This window comes from Mytilus californianus, unplaced genomic scaffold, assembly GCF_021869535.1.
Source record: "Mytilus californianus isolate M0D057914Y unplaced genomic scaffold, xbMytCali1.0.p SCAF_9, whole genome shotgun sequence".
NCBI classification, from domain to species: Eukaryota; Metazoa; Mollusca; class Bivalvia; order Mytilida; family Mytilidae; genus Mytilus; species Mytilus californianus.
Genome location: NW_026262745.1, coordinates 88,278,450 through 88,306,393, shown reverse-complemented (window position 1 = coordinate 88,306,393; position 27,944 = coordinate 88,278,450). Strand labels below are relative to the sequence as shown.

The following is a 27,944-nucleotide window of genomic DNA, read 5'->3' as shown; positions in this document are numbered from 1 at the left end:
AGATGTTCCGGGGTATTCCCTGTCAATGTAACCAAGTCAACAAAAAGTGTACGACAAAATGGCAGGTAAATAATATTGAATAACACTGTTTTTGTCTTAAACATGTATTTAAACTTTTTCATATATGAATTTATATACAGGATATTATTTTATCAGTTGAATGAAGCTATAATAGGCAGTTCAAGCTTAATATTGACAATCTAAACTTTTTGCCGTTCCGTAGTTATGGTCTTTGATTGACATATGTCGTGTTTGTTGTATCATCTGTGTCCTTGTAATGCTATCATATCTGAAATGTTGAAATAAACAAAACGTAATTCTGTTCATCAACCAAAGAATAGATTAGTTGATAATTATCTGGTTTTTGTCTTAAACATGTATTTAAACTTTTTCATAATATGAATTTATATACAGGATATTATTTTATCAGTTGAATGAAGCTATAATAGGCAGTTCAAGCTTAATATTGACAATCTAAACTTTTTGCCGTTCCGTAGTTATGGTCTTTGATTGACATATGTCGTGTTTGTTGTATCCTCCGTGTCCTTGTAATGCTATCATATCTGAAATGTTGAAATAAACAAAACGTAATTCTGTTCATCAACCAAAGAATAGATTAGTTGATAATTATCTGGTTTAAAACTTTATTCTGTTCTGTTAATAGTAATGAGTATGCACCCTAGAAATTTGTCAGTAGTAACTCTGTTCACATAGAAACAATATCAGGATCCAATATTTTATCGTTTGACGCAAACCTCCTTGAATGTTTAACATGTGTTTTGTCTTCTGAAATTAAGTTAGAAGAACAAAGATCTAGCGTTAACACAAGTATAATTCAGTCAAGATATCAACAGTGATATGCATATTATTTATCTCAAAAAAAGAGATAGAAATTTAAAGTATGTTGCTGCCATTTGAGTTGTACTTAGTATTTTGAAGTATTGTTATCATGTCGAAAGATATGTGTTATTTCGCGCTTCTTGTGTCTTTTTGTGATTTATTTATGTGATTGTCGCAGTGGTTACAGCGCTGACGTGTGTTTTATTTCATCAAGTAATCGGATACCTATTGGACGAAATATGTCGTGTCAATGCAAATCATTTTTGCGTCTGTCGGTTCATTAAGGCATTTGACAAGCTAAGGTTGAAAATGGGATAGAACCGATGCACGTAGTTATGTCGTGGAGTCATATTTCGGTAGTACATGTCATGTCAGTGAGGAGTCATTTGAATTATTCTTAATCGGTCAACTAAAATACAATTTTTTTTTTATATATCACCGTATCATATAACCGTATATGATTTGATACAGTGCATTTATTATGGATATATTTCAGACTCCATCTATGAAAGAAAATCTATAGAGCAGAGAATTTTGATTATTTTGTAGCTCTATTTTAGAACATGTAATTTAAACTTGTTGAAATGAAGTTAGTTTAAAATTTGTCAAAGTAAGCTTTAAGAATTCCTTTCTTTAAATTTGTCTTTTAATTCAGATTTATTATGCATGTCTCTATACATAGTATGCGACGCGTAACAGTTTATAAGTAGGTGTTCTCTTATATGCATTTGATACGGTGCATTTATTATGCATAAATTTCAGACTCCATTTATGAAAGTAAATCTATAGAGCAGAGAATATTTTTTTTTATATCAATTTAAAATGTCGATTCAAATATTTCTCACTTCGAACGATAAAGTAATATGTCTTCAAAACTTATATATGATGTATATTTAGGCGTCCGCAAAAAAGAAGCTAAGGAAAGTGTTTATCTCTTCTTCACAATAAGTATTCCATTGAATCTCGATATTTATCATGTTTATAATTTTTCTAACAATGACGCTCTATCTCAATAAGTAGAAATGTCATGGCGGGTTACAATTTTTATACAAAAATAAAGGTACCAAATATTAGTTAATATTATATAAAAATAGGTTCATTGTTTTAGACAAACATAGCACACCACTACCAAAAGAAATCAACTTAAATCTTGGAATTTCCAACTTTAATCTTGGAATTATCAACTTTAGTCTTGGACTTATCATTATTAAAGTTGATATTTCCAAGTTTAATGTTGATAATTTTATGATTAAAGTTGATAATTCCAAGATTAAAGTTGATAATTCCAAGATTAAAGCTGAAAATTCCAAGATTAAAGTTGATAATTCCAAGATTAAAGTCGACAATTTGAAAAAAATAAATAAAAAAGGATGGCCCTAATACGCTTCCGAAGGATTTAAAAAAGTAAAATTTATATAATTTCAAAATTATCTACAGATTGATATTTAAAATTCATTGATTCTGTAAGAGAAATTGTAAATTTGGACATTATTAAAGGAAAATTCTAAAAAGTACTAAAACAAGAGTCAACCAATCGTGTATGCTAAAATGCGTTCTCAACTCTGTCACTTAAAATACCCCAAAAGAGATATGTTTATATTTTAATAGACAGAGAGCTGGTAAGTTTACAAAAATGTGATTTTAAGATTTTTACTGGATTATCTCCCTTTGTATCATAGAAATTCAATATTTATGGCATCATAAATTGTAATTGAACTATGGTCATCGTTACTTTGACTTATTTTGTTAAATGTTATAGTGCTTTTGAAAGAGAAACACTTACATTTCCAAAATTATCTACATAATACCTTTCTTAAATTCATTGATTTATTTAGAGAAAATGTAAATTTAGGCATTTTTAGACTAGAATTTTAGAATGTACTTCAATGAGACCCCAGCAAGTTTACTAGCTAAAATGCATAATTAAGTATTCCAATTGATAAAATGTAGGAAGTTAACTTCATATTTTTAATGGACCAAAGGCTAGATAATTTTTAAAATCCGTACTTTTTATGATTTTCTGAAAATATTTCTTTTACTGGATTATCTGCCTGGGAATAATCCACAAACTGTTTCTCGTAAATTCAAGTACTGATGAGTTAATAAAGCTTCAACACTTTATTATTCAATAAATAATCGTTTTTTATCTCGTTGTTTTCTGCATTAATAAGTTTCAGGGTGTTGAAATTGGTCATTTTCATAGAAACATACTGCCTCCAACATGGGGAAACTGGTTCCCAGTACATTACATCTCCTTACTGAAAGGCATGGGAACCAGCTGAACCATTTGTTTTATGGACTTCTTTCATAATGTTGTTTAGGCACACACAGTTTCAATTAAATCTGATTGTTTTGCATGGTTTTATGGTAGACTGGGTGTTAACGTTTGTCACTACCATCAGGGTAACAGATTGGTTTATATACCAAAAAACGAAGTCCATATGATCATTTGTCATCATTTAAATGGAAATTTATGTATCAACAACATACAATTTATGAAAAAATATTTATGGACTTGAAATTAAAAATTTAATAACTTCAGACAATTTTAAGAATGTTTTTTGCTTTTTATGCTTTCTATGCAAATGTTCACCTATTTTGAAAGAATCCAATAAGTAATATTTCAGAAAATAAAAGAGATAAAATAAACGCATTTTTTTTTCGACTTTCAGCTATAGTTCAACGAACCAACGCTAAATTCAAAAGTTTACCCAAATCCGTGACATAGCCCATTTGCTGTTCCTTGACATAAACAAAATGTAATGAACGTGTGGTTGCCGATAATCTCAGTAGATGATTGGCTATGTTAAAAGGTCATAACCTTTATCAGCTCTCTGGATGAATCGAAATGTGTGTTAGAGAAATTGACAACTTTATATCTGAATGATGTAGGTATCAAGAATGTGGAAGGCATTCGTAGGGGATTTTCGTTTATCAAAAAAGAAAAGTTATTTGATAATCATTAATTACATATTTTTAAGTATATGAGTTATATACTTACTCGTGGACTATCGGATTTATCCAATCTTGATAGTTGAATTATCGAATTGTAAAGTTCGCAGAGGCTCGGACTTTAAAATTCCATAATCTTAACTATCTCGATTGGATCAATCCGATAATTCACTGGTACCAATGTAAGAATCTATATTTATCTTAGGATTTTTTTTTTATCCCTTAGGATTTTTGTTATCCCACAGGATATTTCTTCTGTAATGAAATCCTTTAGGATTTTTATTAATCCTATCGGATATATTTTATCCTACAAGATTAGTTTAGTAGAAAAATATCCTATAGGACAAAAAATATCCTGTAGGAAATGCTTTTATTTCTCCTAAGGGATTTTCTTAGTCCTAAAGGAGAAAAGATATCCTGTAGGATATTTTTATTCTCCTAAGGGATTATCAATCAAAATATTCTACGGGAGTATGTCTTTATCCTATGGGAGAAAATAAAATCCTACAGGGTTTTGTCACTGTTTTCACTCGTATTGTCGAACCAGGCTAGCTTTACCAAACAAAATTTTGTATCGTTTTACCTATCCCCAGAGGTACATAATTGCCAATCTTGATGATTTCACCGTTGAAAAAAATGTGGTTCTAATTTGCACTCAAGAGAAGTGCAAATTAATTCAAAAAACTGTTGTAGGTAACACAAGATTAATATTATAAATGTCCAAATAGTCAACACAATCTGTTGGCATATTGTCATAATATTAAAAAAATTCTGAATACAATTGTCGTTTTACGAGACAATTGGGGTAAAAGCACACATACAAATTATATAAAGGTCTGAAAACGAAGTAACACGAAATTATTTTTTTCTATCCCGCATATAGATAGCCTTTGGCACCATCTTACGGTGTTTACATATCCCAAATCGTTCGCTATGCCCGTGTATGCGAGACGTTTTGGATTTCAATGAACGTAATCTATCAATGCATTACTGGTAAATTATTAAGTCAAGGATTTCGTTACCACAAACTACTTAAAATCTTTACTAAATTCTTCCATGGATACAAAGATTTAGTTTGAAGTTTGGCTGTACCTGTAGAAAATGTATTACAAACGGGATAGAACATCCTAATTTTTTCAGTGATGTTGTTTACCGGGCCTGTAAATTTACATTCGATCTGAGTAAACTTATCGATGCTTTAAATAAACTTATTGTAAAAGGTTACCAATTCAAAACTGTTCTTTGAATATTATTGTTATCTGTATAAATATTGATTATGTTATCAATATTTGGCATTGCATGTTAATGACGTCTTAATGACGACTTTATACTATATCCATTAGAAGTTGGATGTGTACTGATTAAAATTTTAGTCTTAGATACATGTTTTTTTATTATTTGTTATTTGCTTTGGCTTTTGGAAAAGTATCTTTAGAATATCAAAGATATCAAAAAAATATGTGTGAAGGGAAAGACCCTATACATAATTTCTTTTTTGCAGGAATATGGCCTCAGATTTATGGAAAAAAGTAAAAACAAGATTTCGTAATACAGTTATGGAAAACACCGAAGCAGGGAATTTGGTCCCGTCAAAAGAAAGTCGGGACAGATTGATCAGTTCAAAGAGTTTTGAACAAAGTGTAGACTGGACAGATTTTGAAAAATACTTTGCAAAAGGTATTGTTACTTAAAAACAATGTATATATAACTAAACATCAACACATTTGGCTCGATATTCATGACTGGTTAAGAAATTTATTTCTTACACCTATGTAAAATAGGATGATTTTGTCAATGACTGCACGACCATCATTATTAGTATTCAACTGCTGGTTTAATAACGTACGATACCAAATTTGCTTGAAATATTCTTTTTTATAATAGGGCTCAGTGAAACACTAAGGCTATAGAATTTAAAATATATGAAACAACAAAAATGTATGCAGACATACAAGAAACAATTTATACCTGAAAACTTGAAAAGAGTAACTCAAATAAAAACCCATCAGAATTAATTGAAGTTACTGTTCCGATAGGGTAAATGAGCAACATAAGCAATTGAAAAACAGTCAATATGGATATATTGTTTCAGGTAGGGTGAAGGCTGGAGCCTATTTAAACGTTTAAACCCGCTGCATTTGTTTGCACCTGTCCTAAGTCATGAACCTGATGTTCAGTGGTTGTCGTTTGTTGATGTGGTTCATAAGTGTTTCTCGTTCCTCGTTTTTTATATAGATTAGAACGTTGGTTTTTCTTGTTTGAATGGTTTTACACTAGTCATTTTTGGGGCCGTTTATATCTTGCTGTTCGGTGTGAGCCAAGGTTCCTTGTTGAAGGCCGTACTTTGACCTATAATTGTTTACTTTTACAAATTGTGACCTGGATGGAGAGTTGTCTCATTGGCACTCATACCACATCTTCTTATATCTATGAAAACAAATCTACAATTAATTAATAAAATTTGAAGCATAAAAAATGACAAATATGTTTGGCTCTAAAAATTAAATACCCTTGATTTTTCCACATGCTCCATCATAAGAAACACATGGAAGCAAAATTTAATAAAGCAATATAATTCCGCGGGTGTTTCACAACTGCATACCTACCTATTTTAGCTTAACGTCCTTATTCTAACTAGAAGTGGCTGCATATTTACACATTCCGGACAGCAAAATGGACACCCTTCATTATCATGAAATTATAAAACCATGTTATTGGAAACTACTTTCTTGTTATATATAGATTCTTACATTGGTACCAGTAGATTATCTGATTTTTTTAACTATCGAGATTCGATAAATCCGATAATTTACTAGTAACTGTCTAAGAATCTGTTTCTCTAATGATAATTAAATAAATTTTCATTTTTGATAAACGAAAATCCCCTTCGAGTGCCTTCCACAATCCACAAAGTTGTCATTTTCATTTACACCTGTTTTGCACATTTTTATTCATCCAGTGAGCTGATAAAGGTTATAACCTTTAAGTTCATCCAATCATCTTCTGAGATCATCGGCAACCACACGTTGATTAATTATAGGTTTCATAACGAGTGAGAATTGGATATCGCTTCATATCAACTTGAGTTATTTAATTTCAATATAATAATACACGAGCCTACTATTTAAATTAAATAACGAGAGTTGATGTAAAGCAATATCAAATTTTCACGAGTTGTTAAACCTATTTCTCTTATGATCAACACTCTCATTGTGTTAAAAAAAATCCGCGAATCCTTGACCTAGTCCTTTGCACATACTATTATGACGTCATATATCCTTTTCCGGAGTCAACATTTAAAATCAGACATTTTAAATATTTTTATACGTTTTAGAATGTAATAAAATTTTATTAAAAGAAGATTTCTGAGTGAAAAGTATGTGTGTTTTGTATATTATTGACGAAATCACATATGTCCGTTGCCGTGGACGAAATGTACATCGCCTTAACCTTTGAAAGTTATCAATGGCCTAACGAATATCCAATAGATATGTCGTAATATGGTCTCCTTGTGCTGGATAAGCCAATCAAAATTAACGCAGTGTTCGAATCCCTTTTTCGTATCACTTTCCGTGTAGTGTGATACGAGAAATATCTATTCATGCAAGAAATAGATAACATACCACAATCATAAGAGAAATGTTTGTATACAATGGATTCGGAAAGAATTGAATTGCCAAAGAATTGGAGAGAAAAAATTATATAGTATATGTCTGGTTATAACACCAAAGAGATTAACAATATAGCTGATAAGATTCGTTATTCATTATGCAATATTCACATTTCAGTATTTATATAACGAGTTGTCATTCTTTGCCGATGATTCAATTTTGTTTGTAATTATAACAACATTTGTATATACTCACCGATGCTATTATATATATAAGAACGTTAATTCTTTAAACTGCATTGTATTTAACACCAAGATGTCGTTGAATGAAATTGGAAACTCTGCATTTATCATGCTTTTCAATAACATATGACCAAATCGCTAAAAGACCCTTTGCTAAATTATCGCAAACTATCATTATGTATTGACAATAATATTTCGGTGTAAATTAGATACACCCATTTGGGATAACGCCTTCAATGTGTATCTAGTACTTGTAGACGAAACGCGCATCTGGCGTACACAATTTTAATCCTGGTATATATGATGATTTTATTTAGATAAAAGGCTATTATTATTAATGTAGGAAGGGAAAAGTCAAAGTCACCATACTTCTTTAGGTCCGGGAACACAGTTATCGTCCTTTGATTTTCGTTGTATTACTAGCAATTATTTATCATACCCCTTCCAAATTTATTTCTTCATGTTGTATGCTTCAAATAGCAAGTAGGGGGATGAAATTACACTGTAAAACATTTGGTTCATGAATTTTAAAGTAAAGTAAAGTAGTGATTTGGTCCAGCTACAAAAGGTTAAAAATAAGTATTTCTGAAGTTGTAAAAAGAATTCAAGACCCCCTTAACATAAAATTATCCATATGTTGAGTTAGAGCTGATGAAGTTTTCTATAATTTTTATATAATTTGTCCCAAAAGTAGTACACTTCACTGTAAAACTATTATTGAGAAAGCGCAGGTGAGATTTTTTTAATTTTCATTTAAAGAAATGCACTACGAAATAACTGTGTTCTCGGGCCTAAGAACCAGTCAATCCGTACTGTCCATATCTGCTTAAACAGCGTTGGTTGACGTCTCAGTGGAATTACAACAAGCGTATCAGCTCAAGTATTCATTGTCCTGTTTATCATTATCTTAGAATAGAACTGATTTTCCATCAATTAATCTCATTTAAAGATGTTGCTTATTTTGTTTTGCTTGTTTATTTGTTTGTGTGTTGGTTTTTCCGGGGGGGGGGGGGGGTGCTTAATATTTACAGTATATAGACATGTTGATACCTGAGTAAAGTATGTATGTGAAAGGGTCATACAATTAGCGAAAATAAAGTATTCCGATTCCAACAAAAAGAATGGTATATATAATATAATAAACGTTTTCGAATGTTCGTCTACAATCGGACCACTTTTTGTTTAGATATGCAAGCAGATAAAACTGGAGAGTTACGCAATCGATTCCTAAATGAACTGGTCAAGTTGTTAGATAACTACTTACAGTCGGAACACAAACGTACTTCAAAAGTACTCGACTTTCATCATCCACATCAATTGAAAGAGATAATGGAGCATTGTCTGAAAATTGACAAGGACCCAAAGAGTTTGGAGGAAGTACTCAGCGACTGTAGAGAAACTCTTAAATACTGTGTTAAAACGGGTACATAATCATTATCATTAGTGATAGTAGTTTTATTGTTATCAATGATTTCACTTACAGCGGTGGGTATCAATGTTTTTCTTTATCCAGTACCTTTTATGCAAGAATGTTAACTTCTAAACAATGTTAAAGCCCGTATTTTCCTTCGAATTTCTAATCTTTATTATTATTCATTCAGTTTAATACGCATTGCCATGGATGTAAAATCGCATATAAAGGAGATATTGTTGTCTTTATTTTATTTTTTGAGAGAAAAAAAAGCATTTTAGCATGTACAATATTACATTACAGGGCATCCTCGGTTTCTTAACCAGCTGTCTACTGGATTAGACATTGTTGGTATAGCTGGAGAGATGTTAACGTCGGTGGCTGACACGAACATGTATGTTGAATATAAAACCTTATATTAGTTTTTAAAAACCAAATACATAGAGTTATTCATTCATTCATTATCGTTTTTGTTACCATAATCATCATTGTTGTTGTTGTTTGAATTGTTATTGAAACAGACACTACATTTCGAAGTGGATACACGAGATGGTTGGCTATGCCAGGGACACTTAGAAATAAAGGTATAGACAACCTTCTCGGAATTATGAAATAATTTCTAGGAACTTCCTTTGCACTTTACTGATATCATCCATCTTACAATAAAAACCTTGAAAGAAATTTGTTACATTAAATTATTGTTAAATACATTTTATCATATATATTTACATGTTTTCGATCGTTTTATTATGCAACTGTCTTGTCTTTGCAAAAGATGGTTCTGCGTGTTCACATAAAGCACAAATCTGTAAAACTTCAATATTGTTACAACTACTGTCTTTTACTAAGGTTCACCTACGAAGTCGCTCCTGTATTTACCCTTATGGAGGATATTGTTCTAACGAAAATGTTAGGATACATTGGTTGGTATGATGGGGAAGGAATGTTTGCTCCAGGTAAGTGAATCATTGATATCAGTTTAAAAAGTTATTTGTAGAGAAGGGACAGACGATTCAATTCTCACAAGAAAAAAAGTATTGCAGAAAATAAAACTCAGAGAAGAAAGACTGAACAATACACAGAGAACTACCGATTGCACGATTAAAATTAAAACCATTATAGATACCAAGCAAAAGTAAAAATGCCCTGCTTAATAGTTAGACCATTCCTGTTATATCAAAAAAAGGTGTGTTTACTAATACAGCAGATCTAAGACTCCACTAACTACCAATCTGATTATGTGCTTAATAGAATCAGTAAAAACGCTTTTGTTTTCTCTTGCCTTTTTATGGTTTTGCAAGATGGATAAAGTGCAAGGAAACTTCTTCTTCGATAAATAGTTTCTTCTATGATACGTCTTTGCATGTTTTCATATTGTTAACGTATTTTAGGAGGATCTATCTCTAACCTTTATGGTATGTTGTCAGCTCGACACAAACGATTTCCAAGAGTAAAATATTCAGGGATGTCAAGTCAAGGAGATATAGTTGTTTTCACATCTGAACAGGTAAAAATAGGTTTCCATAAAAACAAGTAAGGAATACACCTGTACGTTTTCATTCTACCCACACTGTCACTGCTTATATTTAATATTTCATTGTTAAAAGAAATAAACACTTTATGCATTTGTGCGTCCGAGGCGATTTTCTAAAACATATTTTTTTTAATTAGAATAAGGATTAAAAGAATTGAACATTTTAAATGCGTCGAGTTGATTAGAGACGACAAGGAATTTGTTTATATTTCAAAACACACAAGTGTGAATGATCAATCCAGTGTTAATAAAATTGAGAATGGAAATGGGGAATGTATTAAAGAGACAACAACCCGACCAAAGAGCAGAAAACAGCCGAAGGCCACCAATTGGTCTTCAACACAGGGAGAAAATTCCGCACCCGGACGCGGGCTTCAGCTGGCCCCTAAACAAAAATTTGTACTAGTTCAATGAAAATTGACGTCACACTAAACTCCAAAACATATAAATGAACTAAAAGTCAAAAACATACAAGACTTCCAAAGGCCAGAGGCTCCTGGCTTGGGACAGGCGCAAAAATGCGGTGGGGTTAAACATGTTTTGTGAGATCTCAACCGTCCCCCTTTACCTCTAGCCAATGTAGAATAAACAAACACACAACAATACGCACAGTAAAACTCAGTTTAAAAGAAGTCCGAGTTCGATGTCAGATTAGGTAACAAAAGAAACTAAGCAAAACGACAATGCTACATAAATTAACAAAGGACTACTAGCAGTTACTGATATGCCATCTCCAGACCTCAATTAAACAGATTGCAAGATTATGTCTTGATCATATGAAAATCAAGCACAATCGCTCCCGTTAAGGGTTTAGTATCATAGCATGTCTATTTATCGACGTCATATATTTTATTTTAACTTACATTACCATTACAGCTATCCATCACAATACAATTTGTGAAAGGATAAAACTCAGCAATCAGATAAAAATCAATCAGGAGACATTTTACCTTCCCTAGCCAACGTTCTGTATAAAATGAATTAATTAGACTATAATACATTTAAGACAAATATATGTTTACCATGAAAGATACGCCTACGTGGAAAAATAAGATAAGAAATACAATACCTGACATCTACGTATTGCATTTAAAATCTGTTTCAAATGTAAAAAAAACGGTTTTTGGCAATGTTAAAGGCCATTAAATTCCAGTTTTTTTTTTAAAATTTAAACAAGTTAAAAATTTAGTGGAAGTACAAAGGTTAATCCCTAACAACATAAAACTGCTGAAAAAAATCCATTTCTTAATTTTCAACCGATTGGGTTCCGCAAATTGAAGTTCAACCTTTTAGTTTCGCCAATCAGAAAGAAAAGTGGACACAAGTTCTAAATACAAAATTTTAGAAAAGTTTGAAGTGGTTTATACTGCCAAAAACAAATCTTGTCATATGAACTTCTTATCAGACAGCATTTCCCGGTCACTCGTACTGGCGCTAAATATGAATCTTTAGGCTGGAAACGAAGCCGAAAACTGTTGTATTTTGCTTGCAGTTCTTAGTCTTATGGTCACAACTGAAACATCAGAAAAGCCAACTGGATCAAAATCATATGGTAACTGTATTTACTCATTAAACATTTAAAACAAAGTATAAGCAGAATACGATTTTTAAAATTAAACAGAAAATGTCGTGAAATATTTGGGGAATGGAGTAACTTAGAATGATATTAAATAGTAAAGTGTGTTCAGACACGTTTTCAGTTTTTCTTGTCATAAACCCCTTCAAAAATAGACTTTTGGGACTTCATTGATTATTTCGTTGTTAGTTTATTAATCAGTATTTTTCAGAGTAATTTTTCAATCAATAAAGCTGCCATGTTGCTTGGAATTGGTCTGGACAACGTAATTGCAGTAGACTGTGATTCAAAGTAAGAATTCCTCACCTCTACCTGCAAGCAATTACTTCCATTAGAATAAACGAATTTAAACATGTTCAAGTAGAATGAAATTTATAAAAAAACATGTTCCGTCGGAATGTTAACAAAATTCTTTACAGTACCTCGAGTGTGTAATTCCTCTGATTTATTAGATATATATACTGTTCCGCCAACCTTCCTAAACGCCCCGTATGATATAGCAAATAATCGAACACAACAAGTCACGGTTACGTTTTTCCTAAATAGTTCTCATCATGTACGTTCGGAGCCAAAAATTCATGCATGAAAAACAAAAATCGGAACTAAACACAAAACCTTATAGGGGCTAAGGATGAACCGTATGGTTATCGTATATCAATTACAAGAAATGAATGAAACTGCGAATATGTCGAGAACTTGACTGATGATATCTGCGGCTCAAAATCCCACTAGACAGTATAGACTCATAAATAAAGAAGTTATACCGGGTTAAATTTGAAACACCAAAAAAAAAAAAAAAAAATTATGAAACTATTGTTACAATATACATTTATGCTTGATACCTATTTAGGCTAAACAAAGATAACAGTTAGGTGACTTAATACACATTAATCAGAACAAGCATGAAAATCCCAAACCGCAACAGAACATTAGCAGAATATCCGAGAATCGTATGGAGAGAAATGCAATTTTAGCTTCGATATACTATACATTTGTAATACGTTAATGTACATGTAAAGAGTAAAAGTATAAGGTTTTTTGTTTTAATATCGGAATGCTGACTACAAAGATGATGAATATTAACCAAACGTATATATTTTACTCTGATGTCTTTTGTATATTTAATTGGGTCAATTCTTATTGAATTAAAACATTACTCTAATTTAAAGGAAGTTTTAAACAAAATCACAATTGATAACTGACAACAAATTATTTTGATAAACTATAATATCCTTATGATATGAATGAAGTATATTTGTATTTGAAGTGGGAAAATGAAGGTAGATGTCTTGCGTTCAAAAACACTCAATTGCAAACCAACAAACTCCTTTGATGGTAAATGCGACATGTGGAACAACAATTCTGGGAGCTTTCGACCCGCTGGAAAAAATTGCCGATGTATGTGAAGAGTTTGGGATGTGGCTACATGTAGACGTACGTTCAAACAGAGATATGTAATACAAAGATTAGCAACTCCATTTATTCTATTGAATATATGATACGGTTTTTTTTTCATTATTTTTCAAACTTCTTTTTTACGTACAGATGATTGCTTCTCTCTTATTTTTTTTTCTCCTCAATTTTTAAGAATTTTTCCGTGTATGGTTGGAAAGGTGTGAAAAACGTATCTTTTCAAAAACTAAAATTTTATAAACATTGAAAGTAAATATATTGACATCAAGATATTGATAATTCAACGAAATTACAGATAGATTGGTGCATGGTGTTGGTATTGTTTGTACACCTCATGTTGTTGTTGATAGTAAATATATATGATGTTATAAAACATGGAAAACTAAATGTTTTTTGCAGGTATCATTTGAATATTTTTGTGAATACTTAGAAAAAAAGATGTTAATTCGTACATGTTCGATGAAATCACGAATACTGCGTGATACCACAAAATTTCGCCCAGTTGCCAAAGTATTGTATTATATGTCTCTGGCTCAAATATTTAAGTGATTTATTAAATTGAAACAATTTGTTTTCAAAATCTTTTGAAAGTTCGCCTGACTTGAAATGTCGTGTGAGCTTTTGCCATCTTTTTCCGTCGTCCGTCCTTCGTCCGTCAGTTACTCGTCCGTCGTCCATTTGTTTGTCATCCGTCGTCTTTCTTTTGTTTTCTGTCGTCCGTTGTCCGTCCGTCCGCCATCCTTCTTAAATCGCCTATTGTCTGTCGTCAGTAAATGTTTCCTTAAAAATCTTCTCTGATACTGCTCAATGGACTGAGGGGAATAAATTGTAGTCGTCATCTATACTTTTAAGCTTGTGATTTTTGTCAAGGTTCATCAATCAACATGTCCATCATGTCTTGAAATAGAACATAGGGGTCAAATTACAGTTTTCTAAAACTGAAACAATTAGCGAAAAACTGACCGGATAAAAAATGGCCATCACATCAAAAAAAAAAGTTAAAAAATCTGTCTGCCTCAGTTATTACCCTTTATGTTGATTTTTTTTATCAATTTTTAGCAGTTGTTGGACGTTATAGTGAAAACTATAGGAGCTAGACTGAAGTATAGATTGATTCCAATTTTTAGCAGTAGTTGGCTGTTATCGTGGAAATTGTAAGACCTAGGTTAAAAGGGTAAATAGCAAAAAGGTTCAGCACAACAAGATGTATCTACCCTGCAAAATTGCAGAAAGAGATGTCTACCTTTTTGGAGTTGTTGCCATGGAAATATTACATTAAGTGTTTGGCTGTTATCGTGAAAAATACAGGAGCTAGTGTAAATTGCAAAAATGTGCAGCACGACAATTTCTATTAACCCTGAAATATACATTTATCAAATTTTAAGCATTTTTTGCTGTTATTTTGAAAACTGTTATAGGAGCTAGGTTAAAAGTGTAAACTGCGAACATTATCAGCATGACAAGGTCTATCTACTATGATTTTTTTGTCAACCTGTTTTGGAGTTATTGACCCTGAAATGTTAATTTCTACTGTTTTTGTTTTTGCAGTTATTGATGTTATCTAGAAAACAATAGGGGGCTAAAAATGCATGTTTGTTCGTGAAAAACAGACAAAAGGTGAAGTAAACAAGTGGCACACATGTACCTGTATCGCTCACCTGGTGAAAAAAATCGCCAGTCTGCTAGTTAAGACCTATTATAATTACTCTCTGTGTCGCTGATCATGTTTGCAATTACCTTTATAAAGAATGCAAACAAGTTGTTTAAATAATAGAAATTGCATTTTTTGCTGTTCAAATTCAATTTTCATTACAGGGAGCTTGGGGAGGTGGTGCTTTATTGTCTGACAAACACCGCTACTTGTTGAAAGGAATACATAGGTAAAATTTGCATTCATTATCTCTTATATTCCCTCGAACTATTTTTTATTGATAAAATTAATTTTTAAGAAGTTAAATGTTATCTCGTCAAGAAAGGACCATTCTAAAAAACGTAAATGAAGAATACGCCTATCTTAATTTAAATTTATTAAAGAATGTCCTATATAATATATCAGGTTCTGCTGTAGATTCTGTCAAAATTGGTTTGAAGCATTCTTGTCGAACGAGCCAAGCATTTCATTTTGTGTTAATTGACTAATGTTTCACAACATCTAAATTCATAGAAAAAAGGTATTGCTATACGTTGTAATTTAGTGTTTTTCTAGATTCAAAACATTGTCTGTCAACCATGAAGTTCATTCTAACTAACTAGACAATGTCGGTTAAAATTTGTTTGACGTTACAAATCACTAGTGTGAAGCAAGCCGGTGGTAGCAGCCGGTTTCAGAAGCTTATCAGCAGCATTCATGTTTGTGAGACGAGCTTGCCATAATATTCACGAGATAGCCTGCGTTCGTTGAAATGACTATCACTTATCGTTTACTAGAGATTTCCAATAAAATGACATTGCGGGTCATAACCAACCTATCTGAACGTATCTCGGCCTATTACATTAAAGCATGGCTGAGGGGAGCATAGACAGCATGATTTTTTGGCTCGTTGAATACACATACTTTGTTCGAAAAGATGCTATTAAAAAATCAAATCTGCTATTTTTATTTTATACAATTTTATTGACAACAACTTGTAAGGGAATAATAAATCCTGTTACCGGTAGTCAAATGCAGTGATCATTACTTCGTCATTTCACTCTACCCAAATATTTATTTTTCAAAGGGTGAATTCTTAAAACTGCTAAATCAAAATTAAGTTTGGAAAAAATAAGAATAATGAAATCCGAAGCGAGATGATATTCTCATTTTTTATTTATAAGTAACAAGGTTTAAACAGGAGTTTCTAACACGCCTGCCGGAATGTAAAAAATGTACTTACTTTTTTCAAGCATACTTCTATAATGTATTTCAAGATAATTTTGTCAGAGCTAGAAATTAAGATCACTGATGCATCTAGTACATAGTAATTTTTCATCTTTCCTTAGAATTTGTTTGAAATGGATTTAATGAGGATGTCTCTTCAAGAAAAAAAAAATTACTCTTTACTAAATTGAATCAGTTATGTTTTCACTCTGTGTTTTTAATTATAATGATGAATGTGTTCTAGGAAGAGTCTAAACATTTAACGTCATTGCTCACAAATTGTTTTCATAAAATGTTTGGCGTTTAACTTATACAAATACGTACGAAAAACGGACATGCGTGGAATACTAGTATTTGATTGAAGTTTTATTAAGTAGGATGATCCTTTTATTTATTATGACCAACCTATGATAGCAAGGGATTATTATATTTTCTGATATGTGAGTCTGTCCGTTCGTCCTATTCCAAATATGAAACTTTTAAAACTATTACCAAAATAGAGTTTGACCCGGATTTAGTGGTTCTCTGAACATGGAAATGTGATAATGTGAGAGGACACGGTGTCTTAAGGCCACATATTCTTGTTTCAAATGTTTTGAATGTACATATACATGTATATGTGCATTTTTCATATTCATAACCGCCTCTTTAGTCTTGTAGTAGTAAGCTCGCATCGACAGTAGCTTGAACTGTTTTCTAATGAGGCAAACGATTTAAATCTTGGCAGTCAAAGCCTCAACTTGGTTAAAAGACCGCAATGTGAAACTGTAATGAAATTGAACATCCGGCATATTAATATTATATATTAAGATAGAATATTTTTATCTGAAGGGCTGATTCTATGACATGGAATCCACACAAGATGATGGGTACGCCTTTGCAATGTTCAGCTATTTTGTTAAAGGAAAAGGTAATACCAGCTAATTTATCACTTCAATTGAGTATACTCGAACTCTTAGTTAGTTATTTATTTGTATGTATCTTCTCTATATTACTAACCAGTTATAGGTATAATTGGCTAGTAATATATAGGTATATGATATAAAATATCTGATTAAAATTACTGTGCTTACGCTGCTTTTAAAAATATCATTGAAAACTAAATCAGCGCATGCACTTTCGACACATTTTCATTGTCCATAATGTTTGACAGTTGCTTTATAGAGTTTGATTTTATTCGGAGCATCTGCTCATCAATTACGCACAATACAAACTCCACCAATCTTACTCCGAGAACGAGGATCGAGAAAAGCCCTCAAGTAAAATTTTGATGATCTATATTTGACCAGACGTTTATCTTTCGATGGTAATTTTTACAAACGGAGTTAATTTAAACACAGACAAGAGGCTGTCAGATGGACAGCAAACCGGATGTTCCTGCATGAAAATGCTATTTGCAAATCTGGATCCCAAAACAGGATCAAAATAAACAAAATAAATGATTTTTTTTAGGATTCAGAAATGGAAAGGCCAAAATCAATCTAATAATCATTTTTCGCTACTTAAAGGTATACAACGCAGCAACGATGAAAGCTAAAATCTAAAAAATCGAACTTGACCTTTATTTAGGCACAGGAAACAACATATCTAAATTTGAAAAGATTTCGTCAAAGCGTTTTCAAGTTATTGCACGGACACTGTTTGACAGCCGCCCACCCGCCATACATCACCAAATTAATAACCGATATTTCCCCATGGAAATCCGGTTAAAATGCAGTTATTAAGCAATAACCCTTTTTGAAGAAAATATCACGAAACTCCTTATTTTCTTTATTTGAACATTATTTGAAAATGTCAACTTTCTGTCATTCATTTACGAAACAGAGTTTATATTATGTTAATCATTTGGACTGTGTTGCTAAATCCTCCGTGGTTATCCATTGTAAATCCAGTTGATTCATATAAGATTTGACCACAAATTAAATATTCAACGGTTGTTAAAGGGTTTAAAATGTGAAAGTTAATCAAAAAGAATTGAATAAAGTCTATTTCATGACAGCCTAAACTTTTATAATGGTAACTGCAAATATTTAGTACAAAGAAAACTAAAACCGATTTTCCAAATTCCCAAAGTGTGATATATGTTATTTTTTTGGTTGAAAATCATTTTAGGGTGTTTTACTGGATGTCAACCAAACTGGTGCAACATACCTATATCACAAAGACAAACATTATGATACAAGCTTTGACACTGGTGACAAGTCTATACAATGTGGACGTCATAATGATGTCTTCAAATTATGGTTAATGTGGAGATCAAAGGTAAATATTGCAAATACGGAAACAAATTTTGCCATCCTCTAGGATATTTAATCATTAGGATATTTGTTTCAATGGCTGTCCCTATTTACAAAATATCAACTTTTGTATTGATTTCATCCTATGAAGGGATATCAAAAATCGTCAAAAGAAAACACCACATAGTACAACAGACCAAATTGACCACTAACACCCGACGCATCTGAAAAAAAGATATATAATGTAGATACAATGGATAAGCGTTGGTTTGTTAAAAAGATACCACGAACCTATTTATCCATTGTGTTTTTTATTCAGTTATCTTGTTAAGACGTCTTTTAAAAATAACAGTTCTTTCATTAATTTAACCCTATTATCAGTGAGTTCAAATAACCACCTAAATATCTTGAATGATTCACAAGAAAAAACAAATAATTAGAAATTATTTATAGGGAGTCGATTTAAATCATTAAATCATGAAGACAAAATCGTATGCACTTACATTATACTGTACTGAAATTTCCATTTAATCATCATTCATCTGAATATAATCTATAATTAACAAACCAAAGTTAAAATGATTTACTTTGTATTATAAATTTAGGTACATCTCACCTCGATTAATCTTCCTCTTACCATACTAAGTATTCTTGAGTGAAAGAAAAGCAATTAATTTATACTCAATAACACTTTCAGTTATGATTTGTCATAGACCGTTTTAAAAGTACATCAAACGGAACTAAAACTGTAGGAGATGTGCGCTTTATATTAACAGAGTTTGTCTCTCGTGCTGTATGGAGGGCGTAAACAGTTTCCCCGTGCTTGATATGTATGCTCTTCTGTATTTAAAGCTATGGTGTATTTATTCTTGAGATAACTTCTCTGACGTGTGCCACATCATTATCTCAATTTTAGGCCAGTGTGTGTACTGTTACGGCCAGAAATCACCTTTAAATTGTAGCCAACAAAAGACAAAAATCAAATACAAATTTAACAAGATGTATTAAACAATTTTACAAGAAATATCATACAAATAGAAATGTCAACTTAACTGTTAAAATATCTGAATGTCCGATCCTAAGGTCTTTTCTTTATCCTGAATTCTTCTCTAAACTGTTGCGGAATTCAAAACGGAATATTATGTCCAATAAGTTCACAAACTAGTATGGTGTTGTTATCGTAAATAAAAGTGTTACATGTAATCCAACAACTTCAAAGATCTTCTGAGAATACAATTATACTTCTGAATAAGTCTAATTTTGGTGTCTGTATATATAGTTACCACGGAAACTTCTAGAACACTGAAGAAGGGAAACTTCTAGAAATCTGTAGAAGGGAAACTTCTAGAACAATTTAGAAGTTTAAATTACGCATCGTAGATTATGATCGTTCTGGAATTATTATGCAGGTCAAATAGAAAGTTATAATTATTCCATCAGTATCTATGATTGTTCCAGACTCAACTTCCAGTGATTTCTAAACATTATTTTGTAAACAACTATAGATAGGTCACAACCCAATTATGTAAACTTCGTATAAGGCCACACAAAACAAATTAGGCCAAGATAAATAATCATGATAATTACAATCTCATAACAGTCCTACAATTTTAATAAGACGCACACCACCTATTATTGGCCCTCATTCATATCCACGTTAATTTTTTCACTTCCAAACATATATTGGGGGCGGGATGAATATAACGTTATTAAACATCAGACTGTACTGGTTTCCTGAACTTTGGAAAAAACCACACCAGGTTCTTCATATCTGAGAAACAGGCAATATATGCCCTCAATTTGAGAATTCATTCATACATTTTTGTATTATTCAAAAGTATAAGGCAATATGTGTTCTACAAGGATCACAAGTCCTTCACCTTTCATTTGTTACCTTAATAACTAAAATGTATTTTACATATATGCGTAGGAACTATTTTGTTTTAAATATGTACTACTTTCCAGTATGTTCTTTTTTGACCGGGTCCGATTTGATGGTGATACATCTTACAAAGTCTATTCGAATCATTTTGCAAAGAATTCAAACCAAACCGGTGCTAGGGACCGTCTTAATCTTGTAGTGGAATGAGAGCTTTTTAAGTTTTTTTTCTGAGTCGACGGCCTCACTGTGACTTTGAGATGAAGAACAGCAATACAAGCGCTGTTCCTTTGCTTTTTGTGTTTTCGCTGTGCATGTACTGATTTGGTGTCATGGATGGATACCCCATATCCTTTGTTTTTCTATCATACGTCAATGAGACAGCAGTCAAACGACAAAAATTACCAAGGAAATTTAGAGGGTAACATATAGAATTCAACAATAGATAGTTGTCTACAAAATATGTCAAGTTCTAAATCGTCACGAATTTATATAAAGATTGTGAATAAATTTAACAGAAACAATTAAAAATCTGCAATAAAATCGCAATTCTCCAAATGATGCGACAATTTAGGAGGAAGCCTGAATATCAAAAAAGTTAATAATTTAAACGTTACCAACGTTTACTACTTAAAGGTGTATTTCCCCCTTTCTTTACCCTAGGGAACTTTCCTAGAAGCCGTGGATTGAATATCGTCCGCATGTTTTCAAAACGTTCATGTAAATTGATGGCGTCAAGTGTTAAAACAGTTATTGACCAATCTACTCGGTATACATCAATTAACTTGCACGGTCGGTAAGTCCTACGTCGTTCGAGTCAAGTGGGGTCATCCGAGCCGTGCAGATTAAATTACATATACCGATTTGCTTGTTTAATAACTATAACTTATAACACACCAAATAGGAAAAAAAGGAAAAACTAACGGAGAAAACAAGGATTCGAACCTAAACCCACAACTTCTAATTTGATATAAAAATAAGAAGATGTGGTATGATTGCCAACGAGACAACTCTCCACCCGAGACCAAATGACATAGAAGTTGACTCTACAACTAATTCAACTTAACCTCGCAGCTACTAATTTATACTATATATCGTCTATTATTTAAGTATATAAAGGTGTGTGTATCATACTTTAATTTCGGTCTTAATAGGACAAATAAGATCATTCTAAAAAGTGAAGCGAATGAAAGTGTGTCGTGTGTATGGCTGTTCTAATTTACCCCCGTAAGAGAAGGCTAAAATGTCCAATAAATCTATGTCTTGCATGAATTATTTCTTATATAATACACATGTATCTATGAAAAATGTGTTTAATCCTTATAATTCTCAACCAAAACATTTGTTTCGTTGGATACTATTTTAGGACATACGATACACTTTTGATCCCATGGTGAAAATTTTGCATACAAGCTATAGAAAAATCAAATATGTAATAAAAAATGTACCCTCATGTGCTACTTTAGAGGGAAATAAAATCAGTAGAACAATGCATCTTTTCCCGATATGTCATGTCGCTAGAAATAACATTTTACGTTAGCAACGTTATTATATCCCCTGTATCTTTATACCGAGCGTTAGCGAGCGTTAAATGTTGACAAATATAATGCCTACCTATGTTAAAATGAGCATAGAGCATGGCATGACAGAATTTTTTCGATTCTTATAAGAAATTTTGAACTCTTGTACTTCGAAGCGGGCCTATAATACACGTTAGAAAGGCAGCCATTTTGAATTTCCGAGCCAAAACAATATCGAAAATCAACCGTTTCACGATAAAAATTGAACAGATACATGTAAACTTACTTTTAGAACGATTTTATTAAATTTCATAGCAAGCAACACCAACACAAATGTCCATTTTGTTCTCCGGCGTTGTTCAAAATACAACTGATAAATACAAATTCAATTAATTGTGACGTCAATCACGTTCAGGTCATGTTCTACTGCAATTAGAACATATGGCTTTGTTTCCAAAGCGGAAAAAGAACGTCATATTATAATTGTATTTTAATGTCATATCCACGGGTGACATGTCGTAACTAAGGAGTTGGCCGCCATGTTGACTTACTGAAATCAATAAAATATGGGAATAATGCAATGAACTAGAAAACGAAACACCTACCTCAAAACTCCATTTCAATGCGATATTATCCGAATTTGGTATCAATAGTAATATCCAGTTATTTCTCTCTGAATTTGCCGTTGTTTTACACTAATTGTTTCTCCTGACATCAGTCCCTCTTTGTGTCTGTGTAATATTCTCTGAACTATTGGCTAAAATTAACGTTTCGTCTGTTCTCCTTTACCATGATGTTTGCATTTTTGTAATATTCGTTTCAATCAATATTTTAATTTAGGGTGATAATGGTTTTAAAGATCAAATTGATTTGTGTTTCACATTGTCAAAATATCTTGTCAGTGAAATAAAGAAGAGACCACGTTTCCAGCTTGTTTTGGAAGAGGTAAGACATTAATCGTGATTGTGTACAAAATAGAAGATTCCATTAGTTTGGCAGACAGACACGTCAGTGATTCAGACACATAGATCGTCAGTTAATAAGTCACATGGAAAATTGGTATATAAGTCACAGGAAAAAGTAAATCATTAAATACTGTAAACTAAATAATTTTCTTGGATACTTTTATCACGTTTGTCGTTTTCTATCCGAATTTGCAGCGATTTATTATCATCGCAGCTTTCTCACTTTGCTCATGTATCTATACATGAAAGGGAAGTTCCATGTTTTGCATATTGACGATATATATAAAGCATATATTTTTGTATTCTAAAAAGTTGCCTATAAATAAATTGCTAACGAAAATTAGTTGGTTTACAGTAAGCCGAACAGACAATGATTATATCGGTCACAATGGCATGAAACCGTCAGTGAGTCAGTCACTTTACACACTTCTGGGTTTTTTTTAAGGTAAAGAAATATTGATACTTATACTTCCACTATTTGTGCGTGGTTGGAAACTTAAATAAACATAATGAGACCTAAATGTATATGGTGTCCGCGTATAAAGATCCCATTTTTAAATTTGGTTTTGCTTTTTGACCTTTACAAGCGCATATGTTGACTTCCCTTCTAACTATGCATTAACTAAAATCAAAATGCTGTTGAGTTACTTCCCGTTCTTCACATTCAAACAATTGACACATAGCAACAAAGAATTTTTTTTTTTTATTTTTTTTAGGGAAAAAGGGGGGGGGGGTATCTGGTCTTGTCTTACTTAAGGAACAGTAACTATCAGGTCAAATGCAAATATGAGAAAGGAGACAACAGATAACACGCATGCACGATTTATGTATAAGGTTTGTCAATAAAAGGGAAAACACATCATTAAGTCTTTCTACAAACTTTGTTTTTTAGACAATTCTTACAAGTTACTTTCTTTAAAAAAAGAAATGCAATCGTGAACCTAAGTGCCTGTATGGTATATAAGATCAGATAATTGTTATATAAAAACTGCTGTTCAATGTTGGGCATAATTTTCTTGTTAAATAAATCATTTATCTCTTTCCCATCCCTTTCTCTTCCGATAGATAACATTACAACATGCTAAGTAGGAGGTAACCACTGTATGTTCCATTCTGAGGTGCTGTTTTGGAAATTAGAGTTAGTTTCCTGGCTAAAGTCGACATGTAAATATGATAACAGTCTTTGTTTTGAAGAAGTTTAAAGAAATGAATCATCATTATTTGATACTGTAGCCAGTTTAAAAATAATTCAAAACCCTGAGTTATATTCTTATTTGTTAATCCCGTACTAACACAGTTATGGAAAACCAATTACACTGGTTTATATGGTTTGGTCATTGTCATTCATATTCAAGATATGCTTGATCTCAATTTATTTATGCATAAGGCAACAAACTCCTATCAGACTTTTAGAGTAGAAACAATTTGAAATCTCAACTTAAATTAGTTTGTTTAAACAAATCTCACTTTTTCGTTTCATAACTTGTCCTTTTGTCAATTAGCCAAAACATAATGAAATCGTTGATTTGGTTTTTTTTTTTATACGATTGTGTGACAGACAGAGGGAAGCAGGAATAAGAGTGCAAATTCAGTATAGCTTATGTCCAGTGCGCAATTTAAAAATAATTTGTTACTAAGTTGTGCTATGTTTTGCTTATGACTACAAACGTTTTTCTATCGTCTAATTTGTAAAGTTATCGTCATATTATTTTTGACAAAAACACTCTAGGCCTCTGCCAACTAGATCTTCTATATTCGCTTATGAATACAGATTGCATCAACTCCTTGAAAATAAATTGATGGAATTCCCATAAACTTGCACTTAGAGGTGGGACATGAAGTTCCTACTTCAACTGTTAGTCCGGTTTTGTGTGTGTGCATGTTTGGGGTTCGATATAACATATAATTTCTGCATTTAATACACCCGACTAGTGCCTTTTAAATTTCGTCGCAATTTCCAGGGTTCACTTGCATTTTTAAAAAAGATTAACTAAGGTTTCCTTTCATAAACAAAAGGAAGTTGTGGTATGATATCCAATCAGACAACTCTCCAGCAGAGACCAAATGACGTAGAACTGACGTTAACAACTATATGTTTCAGTACGGCTTTCAACCAAGAGCAAAACCCATACCCTAAAGTAAGCTATAAAAGGCCGCGAAATCACAAATGTAAAACAATACGAGAAAACTAACTGCCTGGTATCATCGAGTTGTCTTTTATTATTGCTTTTGTTTCTTTAGTTATATTTTGATAAAATGTAGACCCTTAATTACTATAAATAAACATTCGTTATCTTATCTCTGACTGTATCTATCATCACTCAGTCTCTATAAAGACATTCGTTATTTTATCTCTGACCCTGTATTTCACCACTGCTATTGCATAGGCATAATATGCGGCATCACAGACCTCACGCCCAAACATTTAATTATTCTTTCAGAATCGTCATCACATCACAAAAAAAAATTATAACTTAAAAAATAAAATGTTTCGTTGTAGCATCTTATAGCACCTGAGACCACCCCCAGTTTTTGGTGGGGTTCGTGTTGCTTAGTCTTTGGTTTTTCTATGTTGTGTCATCTGTACTGTTTGTCTTTTTATTTTTGGCCATGGCGTTGTCAGTTTGTTTTCGATCTATGAGTTTGACTGTCCCTCTGGTATCTTTCGTCCCTCTTTTATATCTGCATTTGACACATCTCAACGATTCTAAGGTTCAGTTTGATTTTCTTTAATTTATTTTCTACTTAATGTCATTTGTATTTTAATAACGACAAAGGAAAGTTTGTTACGATGTTTTACCAATTAAAGTAACGGACTAATGATAATTAAAATTTTGCTATTTTGATTAAAATAGGGACAGTTTCAAAAACAATTGTTTGTTTGCATCTTTTCTGGACGTAGAATTTAAATGCTGCTTAAACGGACTTTGCTGATTTTTTTAATAACGCTAAAATGGCTCAGTTTTAAAACGCCCTATACATTGACGGTCACTTAATCTCCAATGTGAACCAAGGTTTTAATTTAGAAAACTTAACATATGCGACTCTAATTTAATTAACTACTGATGTAGGATATCATTCAGCTGCAGCCTCGATTATCACTTATCTCTATAGCAACTGTATAACGCTAATACATATTCATTAGATCAATTAATTACCTATTACGCAGGCGGCCATATAAAAGAACAGATGTATTCCGAAAAGACAGTAGGCATTTCCGGTTTTCCGAAAGACTACAACATCAATCAATATATATACGTGAACCCTCAGGGGTTCACGCACTGAACCCTCAGTGGTTCACGCAATGACTCATTTAATTTTCTGTAAGTGTGAGAATACACGATCATGATTGATGTACGAAAAGCAATGTGTAAGTAATCCTAGACCAGATTATATAGTCTTTCACCTGAAGGTTTTTTTTGTAAGAATATTTTATTTTTAATTTTCAGATAGAACGGCCAAATATATGTTTCTGGTATATACCTTCGAGTATTGTCATAACAGACGAACACGATGAAGGGAAAACACACCTGAACAAGGTCATTAGTTAAACTGTATACACATATTTTGTAACTATCTTTTTTTCCTATTGTGTTATCATTTAAATTTTTTCTCTCTTGTTGAACATGCCTTTTCAATAGCTTATCACATTTTAATCAAAGTGTTAATAAAAAAAATCTCTTTTTTTACTCTTGTTGAACATGCGTTTTCCAACTAGTTATTTCTTATTAAGTCTCTCTTTTCGACTTGTAAGCACATGAACGCTTTTGCTACTTATTCCGTTTTGGAAGTTTAGCCAATGTCTACTTGAAATTGAATGCCAATTCGTTATGATCATACAGTGTAAGTGTTGTTAAAAGAGACAAATTATTAAAATATTACATTTCTTTTGTAATGCGATTTTCTATATGCATTTTGGCCCACCAATATCGTCCGCTCATTAAACGATTCATTCTTAGGTACTGGTACGACTTGCGTAATAATATTTGCTTTTAAGATTTCACCAGTCATAAACCTAGTAGCTTTTAAAACCTAAGATTCTTCTCAACTAAAAGTAAAAATCGTTGAAAGATAATTATTCACTCGGGGTTTTCTAAATGCTTCTCTCTGATGCCAACGTTCCCATAAAAGATAGATTACATGAGCACAGGTACCTGTCCAATATCAACGTTTTTATAATTAATATGAGGCCAATGCATCTGTTTCCTAATGCAGAAGGACAAAACCTACTGCAAGAAAATTGGGAAAAGATGTATCGCATAGAAGGAGATGAGGTGGTGGAATGTAATTTTAGGATAACAAAAATGCAAAGTTCACAAACTTCATACTTTTCAATTATATCTCTTTCTACTAATTGTTTAAAAACGGTTTTTTTTATTTTTATTCGTGACTGTTTTTTTCTTTATTTTCACTATTTTTCTACAGGTTGCACCGAGTTTGAAAGCCCTTATGATGGAAAAGGGTACCATTATGGTCACTTATCAGCCTCTCGGAGATCTACCAAACTTCTTCCGCATAGCCATCTCAAACCCAGCTATACAAAAAGAAGACCTCGATTTTGTTTTAAATGAAATTGAAGAACTAGCTAAATGTTTATAAAATGTGCCAAATAGAATTGCGAATAATGATACTGTCACTTGGTGTTGGCAGACAGATTTTTGTCGTCATGCAATGAAGTGTTTAGATTATAAGTACTATGTTTATGAAACTTGTAATCTGAAATGTTTGTTTAGCATCTTTTTATTTTGATTGTTGCTTTTTATTTAAAGGTCATTGAGTGATCTCTCTTTATAAAGTTATTGCAAAAATGATAATTAGTAAATAACGCAGATAAATAGATACAATATACATACTTAAATAATTATCTGCCGAAAAATAAGCGTGTTATCTGTAGGAAATACAACGAT

At 32.1% G+C, this 27,944-nt stretch overlaps 1 protein-coding gene across 1 annotated transcript; it reads left to right on the top strand.

Annotated features, from left to right (window-relative positions):
* On the top strand, positions 1 to 27,700 carry LOC127716022 (glutamate decarboxylase 1-like). Its single transcript, XM_052222145.1, is given in 15 exon segments — positions 1 to 65; positions 5,294 to 5,469; positions 8,832 to 9,068; positions 9,360 to 9,450; positions 9,906 to 10,012; positions 10,448 to 10,563; positions 12,378 to 12,457; positions 13,434 to 13,463; positions 13,465 to 13,600; positions 15,395 to 15,459; positions 17,268 to 17,346; positions 18,549 to 18,698; positions 22,913 to 22,994; positions 26,464 to 26,576; positions 27,463 to 27,700. Coding segments are annotated over 14 exon segments (1,632 nt in total). The 5' UTR covers positions 1 to 65; positions 5,294 to 5,297; the 3' UTR covers positions 27,637 to 27,700.
* The last annotated feature ends 244 nt before the right edge of the window (positions 27,701 to 27,944 follow it).